The following is a 9,480-nucleotide window of genomic DNA, read 5'->3' as shown; positions in this document are numbered from 1 at the left end:
GTCATTTATATTGATTTTGTACTTTATTAAGCTTACCCTTTAAACCAGATGGTTGCCCTTAATTTAATATGTCATTTTAAGATGGAAGCACCTTCTACTCAAACTGTTCGAAAACAGTATTTTTCTTAAGTTCTTAACTTGATGAATATATGATACTCTTCAGTGAGCTAAAACACAAATGGGAAGTTTGCAAGAAGTGGAAAATAGGTCAAAATAGGTCAAACTACTAGGGAAGACTGTAAGAGTATTGCTTGGGCACGCAGGGATCAGGAAGGCCAGAGTGCGTTTGGAGTTGCAGAGAGGGGACATGAAATGTAACAGTTTCTACAAGTGGTAGCAACAAGAGGAAGATCTGGGAAACTATGAGTCCTTCATTGAATGGGGGAGACAGCCTAGTGACAGAGGATGCAGAAAAGGCTGAAGTACTCAATGCCTTTTTAATCTTAGTCCTCACAGGCAAGCTCCCAGACTACTTGTACCTACCTGACAGTACAGTCTGGGGAGGTGAGCAGTCATCAGTGGTGAAAGAACGGGTTGGGGACTATTCAGGAAAACTGGATGTGTACAAAACCATGGGGCTAGGCGCAGCGTACTTGAGGGTTCTGAGGGAGTTGGCCGTTCTCTTTGAAAATGTCCGACAATTGGGAGAGATCCTGGACAGCTGGTAAGGAGTAAATATAGTGGCTATCTTTAGGAAAGGGAAGAAGGAGAATCTGGGGAACTGCAGACCCATCAGCTTCACTTCAGTCCCTGGAAAAATTGTGGAGCAGGTCCTCAAGGAATCCATTTCTAAGCGCTTGGCGGAGGAAGTAATTGGGAGCAGTCAGCATGGATTCACCAAGAGCATATCATACTTGACCAACCTGATTGCCTTCTAATGAAAAAATGACTGACTTAGTGGACACTGGGGGAGCAGTGGATGTGATATACCTTGACTTAAGCAAAACTTTTGGTATGGTCTCTCTCAGCTTTCTTGCAACCAAATTAAGTATGGGTTGGATGAATGGACTCTAAGGTAGATGGAAAACTGGCTGAATTGTTGGGCTTAAGGGGTAGTAATTAATGGCTCTGTCTGGTTGGCAGCTGCTATCAAGTGGATGTCCCAGGGGTTGGTCCTGGGGCTGGTTTTGTTCATGGTCTTCAGCAGCCTGGAAGATGGGATGGATTGCACCCTCAGCAAGTTTCCAGATAACACCAAGCTGTGAGTAGTGGATGGGGCTAGGATTCAGAAAGACCTAGACAAAAGTGGAGGATTGGACCCCAAGAAATATCATGAGGTTCAAAAAAGGCAAGTGCCAAGTCCTGCCTTAGGATGGAACAATGCCATGCACAGTACAGGCTGGGGACCAACTAATGAAGCAGCAGCTCTGCAGAAAAGGACCTGGCGGTGACACTGGACAATAAGCTGAATAGGAGCCAGCAGTATGCCCTTGTTGCCAAGAAGGCTAATGGCATACTGGGCTGCATTAGTAAGAGTGTTGCCAGCAGATCAAGGGAAGTGATTCTTCCCTCCTCTTTGGCACGGGTGAGGCCACATCTGGAGTAGAGTCCAATGGAGGGCAAGGAAAATGGTTAGGAGAGTGGGGCACATGACTTCTGAGGAGAGGCTGAGGAAACGGGTTATTTAGTGTAGAGAAGGGAAAACTGAGGGGATTTGATAGCAGCCTTCAAGTCAAACTGGACGCAAACTGATTGAAGATTGCTTCTTCCTTGACATAAGGAAAAACTCTACACATCGAGTGCCAAGGGTCCGGAACAGGCTCCCCCGAGAGGTGGTACAGTTGCCCACCCTGGCGATCTTCAGAAAGCGTCTTGACGCCCACCTTGCTGGGACCCCAGCAGTCTTTCCTGCCCAAGTGCAGGGGGGCTGGACCCAATGATCTTGTAAGGTCCCTTCCAGCCTCTAACAATCCATGAATCTATTAAAATCCCTGAAGGGGGGTTGCAAAGAGGATGTAGCTGGACTGTTTTCAGATGCAGAGGTAGATAGGTATGGAAAAACTGACGAGCCAATCAGGTGAGATCAGTGTATGTGTTCAGTGGTGTACGTACAGCCGTAACTTGCAGAAATCGAGTTCTCAAAAATAAAACGCAGTAATACTAAGAAAACATCAGTAGTGCTTTTTAATGCTGTACAAAGGGGGTTTAAGGCCATCCATAATTCTCACGGCTCTGTACAAATTGCTTTCCAGAAGCATTCTCACTTTACATGGGAAAGGTGTAGGATTGATTCTAGAAATTAAAGGTGGGATTGAACCCAGTTTGCCAAGCTGAGTTTATAACACTAAATTCTGGAAATTACAGTGACTTTCTTATTGAATGGATTTGAACTCAACTTAAGTTTTGACAGGAATAAAGTAAATGGGTGATTCGGAAGTGTTTTGAAAAGTATATTTAATATGCCTGTCTAATGATCTCTTTTCTCTTAGAAATGGTTGAATCAATGAAGAAAGTGGCTGGCATGGATGTGGAGTTGACAGTGGAAGAAAGAAACCTGCTGTCTGTTGCGTATAAAAATGTGATTGGAGCTAGAAGAGCTTCCTGGAGAATAATCAGCAGCATTGAACAAAAAGAAGAAAACAAGGGTGGTGAAGATAAACTAAAAATGATTCGGGAATATCGACAAATGGTAAGATCTATGTGGTGAAATGCTCTGGAGGAGCTGTGTGTGTACTTTGACTGCAGTAAATGCAGCACCTTGCCTTCCTCCTCTCATAACTGTAGGCTGTAAAAGTAATAAGCAGCGTCTCTGAAGTTTTTGGGAATGAGTTCCAGGACCTTTTTAGGTCCTTGTGCATTATTATTGATTTGAAATCGAAATTTGTTTTTTTTTTTTTTTTTCTTTGCTTCTCACACTGTTCTGTCTTTTGTTCTTGTACCAAACGAATGACTACCATTAGGTTCTTTATGACAGGAAGTCTAGCTTTTGTCTTGGGTAGGAACCAATTGTGTCTCCTGTCTCCTGCACCACATTTTCTATAGCTTTTTCTAGAGGTGTAACTGTAAGAATGCAGCAGTTACCTGACATCACTCTAAAAGCTTTATATGGACCTAACTGGAAGAGGCTTGACACGCATTATTAGTTTATTATTGTTTATCTGATTTATGCCTTGCCCTTTCCGAAAGGCTCAGAGCAGCCTACAGTAGGCAAACACGCTTGACTTGAAATGAGAAAGTGTCAAAATTGTGCCTCTTCTGACTGGATCTTGCTTTTGAGAGTAGAAGTTTTATAGTCTCCAAACTGTACTTACCTAAACTTAGGTTAACTATACTCACCTAAACTTAGGTTAAATGCTTTGGGTGATTTCATTTTCAAAAGGAAATGATGAATCCTGAAGGCTAGTTCTACAGTTGCAGTTGCCTTGATAATTATGAAACAGAGGCCAAGTATATTTGCCACTGTAAGTGGGCCTTTTGTAAACTTATTTCTCCTTTGATGTTAAGCAATTAATTCAGATAGCATCTTTGTAACCGGTGATTGTTTATTTAGTTTTAAAATCTTCCCAGCTCAAAGGGCAAAGAACAAGTTTTGAGTGTGTGATTGCAGTTAATGAAACCTTTGAGCGATTTTTCTCAGACTCCTGAAATCCATTTTTCTTGCATACCCCGTGCACCTTTTTCCTAGAAGCAGCTGTTAAAAGTTGGAGTGCACGTTATGTACAAGAAATATGTTAAGACATGTTTCTGCTGCTTACCAGCAAAAGTGACAGTAAAGTCCTGCAGTGATCCACAGGGAGCAGAACGGGAGGGCTCAGCTCCCTTGTTGCTGCTACTTGGTTACTATAAAGAACAATTTTAAGAAAAAAGAAATAATTCTGCTTTTCAGAAATTAGGTGCATATTTAACTTATTTGGGAGTACACTGTAAGTGAGAGTGCAAGTGGGGGTATGTTAGTTATTTATTTAGCTCAAAGGGGTGGGGGTATGTTAGTTAGTTATTTAGCTCAAAGTACCCTTCAGATATTTCACTGCGTATATTTTCACCAGCCTTCTGGCTTTTTAAGAACCCTGTTCCTTCAACGAATTGCAGCAGTACTCAGCTGACACATGATCCCAGCAGGAGAGAGAACTGTTAAGAGTGCTGATGTTTGAGCTGTATTTGAAACTGCATCATTTGCAGATAGTGTTCACGAAGCCTCCTCCTCTTCTAAAGGGTCATGACTAATTAGTTTGGGTTTGTACCTGGTGGAAGTTGCAAGGTATCCCTTCCCCTTCCCTATGTTCAAATGCTGTTGATACAGTAGCTCTAAGGCAGTGATTCTCAACCTGGGTGTGGCGAGAAGGACACTGCAGTTTGCTGTGCAGTATAAGTAGTGCTGGTTGTGCAGATACCTGCACATGATTCATAAGATCAACCCAGAGATTTCAAATAGGGAACGATGGGGATCAAAAAACGTCCTGCCTTGTTGTGCACTTTGAGTTATTTGTAAAATAGAGAGCTCTTTTATTATTTTTCATGTTAATAAAAAAAACCAAAACAAAACCCAAGTGAGAGCTGGTATTTTCTAAGGGGTACCTTGAGTCCAGCAGGGTGTACCTTCAATTCAGAAATGACTGAGAACCACTGTTTCTGAGGCCAAGTCTGCTCAGTTTCTCCTCTGTGCAAGTTAAAGCTTGTGATACTTGACAGGCAGCATTGGCCCTAAACTATGCGGTACAGCTTCCTAAGGCCTGTGGCCCGATGGAGTGGTAAACTAGGCATGTTCGTAGGATTAGGTAAATAATTGAGTTGTTGTTTAGGTGGACATGGAAATTAATATGATCAGTACGGTACTATTTGTAATGACTCTTTTGAAATAAAGTTCTATTTTATGCAGCAGATCTCAAATGTCAGTGCTCTACATTTTTTTTTTTTTTTGTGGTTGGGCACTTTCAAACTGAAGTTGTCTTCATTTTCTAAAAAAGAGGGGGCCTGATTTGTGGATAAAAAAAAAATGTTTAATCTTTTTTTTTTTTTGTGGTTGGGCACTTTCAAACTGAAGTTGTCTTCATTTACTAAAAGAGAGGTGCCTTGATTAGTGGATAACAAATGCATGTTAATGCTTTCTCATTGTGTAAATGTGGAGAAAAGCCTGTGTGGTTTTACTTTGGTATGTAGGAGGGGAATATGTTGGCACAGCTTTCTTGGTTAAAAGACCCAGATTCAACTTGGACTTGCATTTTAGTAATCCTATGAACACACAATGCTCCATGTTTGTAAAAGTGTTTTCTGTGTGTGTATATATGTTGTTCCTTTCATAACGAGAGGATTAAGAAATGTACCCGACAATGTTAACAGCAGTTCAGGTGAGATTTCTGCACAAATGCTCAAGACTTAACTGGTGTAAGACTTCAGATGCTATCTGCATTTTTTATCCCAGGCTTGCAGATGGCCTTTTTCAGGATTGATTATCTTCCCTTGGCAGAGGCCCGTGGTTCTCAGCCTCTTTAGATTCAAGGTAGCCGTCAAACTGCCAAATGTCAGCTTTCTTTTGTTTTTTGTTTTTTGACTAAAGGAAAAATTATAGAGCAGTTCTTTATTTTACAAAAACCCAAAGAGCGTGCAATAGGTCAGAAAAGTTTTGATGCTATGGATTCCTATTTGAAATCTGAATGATAATTTTCCCATTCTGGTGGTCTCATAAAGTCGGTCTTCTCCATTTGGTCTTCCTCTTTCTACCCCCTACATACTTCTGGGTATGCAGGAGGGATAAATATGAATTACAGAGGTTGTGGCTTAATTCATAGGTAACTGTAAGCTTCTGCATGGAAACCGGTAGAAACTTAGTCCAGTAGCACCTGTTAGGGACAAGCACTGTTGGCACAGGGTCCTTTTGCCTAGTTCCCCAGTCTGAGTGGGAGAGTCATGGGGTTCTTCCCACAGGGTAATGAATCGGGGCTTAAGATCTGCAGAGGAAATGTTGGATGTTGCTCACTCTGAATTGCTAAGTCTTGTCTCCACTTTGCACTGTGTGTTTTTACTGTGTGATAATGTTATGCTTCAGTTGAAAGAAAATGCATGTGGCAAAGACAAAAGCTAAGAAAGCATGAGACCTGTTTAAAATTGTAGATCAAGTGCACAAAGTAGATCTCGTTACTACAGTAACCAGCATAAAAAAATGCCATATTTACTTGCATACCACACACGCCTCCCTCCCTACCCCCAAGTCAGTTCCCCAACATAGGGGTCCATGCCCTAAGGGGTGGATCTGAATTTTCTGCCCAGATAGAAGTACCCCGTTTTGATCCCTGTTCCACCAGGCAGCCAGCCATGCTGTCTCCTTTCAGGTAGCTGAAGGAGTCGGTTGACTTAGTGTATGAGGTCAGTTGCCTAAATTAGAGTCATTTGAGGTGCTAATGATGGCCTCAGCTTTTAATGGTCTTGATGTTCTTTGGGCAATCTTACTATCTGTAAACTGCTTTTGGGGTCTGTCCTCCTATTTGAATTGGAGACTCTTTTTAGTTCTCTTCAGTGTTTAGCAGATTTACCCATGGAGACTAGTCTTCAGAAGCAGCTAGGGTTTCAGTTTTTGGTTAATTGGCAGAAGGACAACGAATGAGCTGAAGATTAGGGTCTGCTCCTATCTGTACAGCCGTAACCCTGGACAAATCTTTTGTTTTGCCTTCACATGCCTTATCTGGGACCATGTGGTATGGGAGGAATATGGTAGCTGGGTGTTGACTCTTGGTATGTTAAAAGTGACTTTTTGAAAGGGAATGGGACTGAAGACAGCATAATGGGCTAGAAACAGTTCTTGAACTAAAGTTTCAACGTCTAAGGGGTGGCTCCTAAAGGTTGATGATGGTAGGATTTTTCAGCAGTTCCACTTCTGTATGCCTAATGTGGATGCAGAAATCTGGCAGCACTGCTGTCCTGGAAATGAGTATTATTGCCACTGTTTGGTTAAAAGTGAGCAACCTTTCCCTAGAGTTACTATCATCAGGGCAATGTGAGACTATCAGGCATACTGCAACATGGGCGATGCTGCTGTAGGCAGGGAAAACTTGGCTACGTGCCTCAGTTTCTAGGGGGCATGTCAGGGTTGAACTAAAAAGCAGCTGCAACAGAAGCAGGCAGGCCCTTTTGCCTATGTTGCTTTTATCAGAGAACCTTAATATAAAAAAAAATAAAAGCACTTGTTCTTGCCACAGCCCTCTGTGGCAAGAACACACACCCCTTCTGGAAAGAGACGTGGGCCAGTTCCACCTGGTGCTCATCTCCAGGCTCCTGCACTGTATCTTCCACCTGGTAGAACTGTCCTGCATGTCTTTATTTCCAGGAGATGCCTGTGAGGCTGGATCAGGAAGGGCTGCAGCACTGCCTGCTTCATGCTTCTTGGATGACACTAATGTAGGCAGGCAGGTGTGCATGTGTTGCAGCCCTTCCTGGTCTGGTTGTACATGAAGCACGCAGGACGCTTTTTACTGGCGGCAGCAGTGCCAGCAACGTGAGCACCCTGGTTGAGAAGCACTGAGGTAACTTGAGGCACCTCAGCAGTGGTACTCAACTAGGATGCTGCTATGTTTGAAGAAGTTGTGGAAGGATGCCCTGAATCTAAAAAGATTGAGAGCCACTGGCTTAACTGTGAAGCTTTCCATAGCGTAGGATGAAACTGTTTAGCAGCTGAGCAGCTACAAGATGACTCTTGAATGTGCTTTTGAGCAGCTGAAGTCCAGGTAGCGTGTACTTTCTGTCTAGCAGGCAGCACCTGAGCTGTACTAACCCACAATTTTGGCCTGCTGCGTTTTGTATGATGTGCAGAAGTACATGGGAGGAGCTGGACAGCAGAGGCAGAGATGGATCTAACAGGTTGAGGAGCCAGAAGCGTGACTGACAGTGACAACTGACAAGGGCATCTTACCTTGGGCAACCTTGATCTCCTTGAATCTTGGGCTTGCTGGCCTGCTTGGATTCAGTAATAGGGGGTGTCTTTGTTTCTGCCCTACATGTTTGTCCATTTGTGGGCCCTATAGATGGTGTTTCGGCTGCCTTGGCTTGCATTTGGTGAGTTGCTTTGTGGCCATCAAATGAATTCCATGTTGTCTGTGAAATGAATACTACAGTTTTTATACCAAGAGAAGTGTGTTTTATTTTTGTGGCATGGGTAGAATTCAAAACAAGTATGGAAAAAGTACGAAGGCACAGGAGCTTCAGAACTTAATAGTAATGAAGACTGCCAACATGAATGGCATGGGGGACGAGAGATGTGCAGAACAGGAGCATGTCAGATGCTTGCTTCTGGCTGACATTTAGAGCCACGGTTTGGCAAACTAGTCTGCCCATAGTGATTTGGATTCCATTGTGGTTGGAGTGGCAAATCATCAACTTGCTCTCGGGGCTTCGTGAGTTGAAGCACAGCTTGGTTCCCCAAAAATGTGGTTATTCCCATCGACGATGGAATGCCTGAGTTTTGTAGCGCTTCGTTCCGCACTTGGGGTGCATGCTGCTTACCTCTCAATGCAGTCTAGCACTTGATGGAGGGGTGGCGGTAGGTGGACCATGTGAAATTGTGCAGATTATCAGGTGTTTGCTTGCAGTCCCAACCCAGAATGCTGGGACCCTGCAGGAGTAGTACCTCTGGGAGAGCCAAGGGGAATCCTGCTGGACCTGTTCACAAAGGCAGAACTCAAGAGATCCTGCAGGAACGGAGGGTGACAGTTGCTTATTTGGGAATGGAGAACATAGTGGTACCTCTTCCGCTGATGCGGAAGGTGTGAGCTGATTCGTCAGAAGGAGTGGCCTGTACACCCTGAGGTGAATGTCCAGGTTCCCATCTGGCCAAATAGACCCTGCCTTTCAGGGATCTCTTTGGTCCTCAGTCTTCCATGCTATGGACAATCTTGTCGAGATCAGCACTACAAGTAACTTGGAAGAGAAGTGCAACCGTAGCTTTCACTGGCAAAAATGTGTCCAGCTCCTCCTAAGAATTGTGGCCCTACTAGTGTGCATATTTCATAGTTGGTAAGGTTGGAAGGGACCTGAGCAGAATATCAAGTCTGACCCCCTGCCATGGGCAGGAAAGGATGCTGGGGTCAAACAACCCCAGCAAGGTGTTCGTCTAGCCTCCTCTTAGATCCCCAGGGTAGGAGCCGGCACCACTTCTCTTGGAAGTTGGTTCCAGATCCTAGTCCCCCTGACCGTGAAGTCGCGCCTCCTGAGGTCTAATCTGAATTTACCCTCTGCCAGCTTGTGACTGTTATTTCTAGTCACTCCTGGCAGTGCTCGGGGGAACAGGGACTCCCCCAGTGCCTGCTGGCCCCCCCTGACTAGTTCATAAACGGCCACTAGATCCCCCCTCAGCCTTCTCTTGTGGAGGCTGAACAGGTTCAGGTCCCGCAGCCTGTCCTTGTCCGGCCTGCCGTACTGCCTCCTGATCATGCGAGTGGCCCTCCTCTGGACTCCCTCCATGCTGTGCACATCCCTCCTAAAGTGCGGCGCCCAGAACTGGACGCAGTACGCCAGCTGCGGCCTGACCAGTGCCGCATAGAGGGGGAGGATCAC

At 44.4% G+C, this 9,480-nt stretch overlaps 1 protein-coding gene across 1 annotated transcript in view; it reads left to right on the top strand.

The window, feature by feature from the left end:
• Positions 1-2,401: 2,401 nt before the first annotated feature.
• YWHAE (tyrosine 3-monooxygenase/tryptophan 5-monooxygenase activation protein epsilon) overlaps positions 2,402-9,480 on the top strand; it is a 36,229-nt gene continuing 29,150 nt past the window's right edge. Inside the window, exon 1 of the mRNA XM_019511331.1 lies at positions 2,402-2,629. Coding sequence (XP_019366876.1) covers positions 2,411-2,629 — 219 coding nt within the window. The 5' untranslated portion in view covers positions 2,402-2,410. The remainder of the gene's footprint in view (positions 2,630-9,480) is intronic.

Source organism: Gavialis gangeticus, unplaced genomic scaffold, assembly GCF_001723915.1.
Source record: "Gavialis gangeticus isolate Ggan-Ray unplaced genomic scaffold, GavGan_comp1, whole genome shotgun sequence".
Lineage (NCBI taxonomy): Eukaryota > Metazoa > Chordata > Crocodylia > Gavialidae > Gavialis > Gavialis gangeticus.
This window is presented reverse-complemented; position numbering and strand designations above follow the sequence as displayed.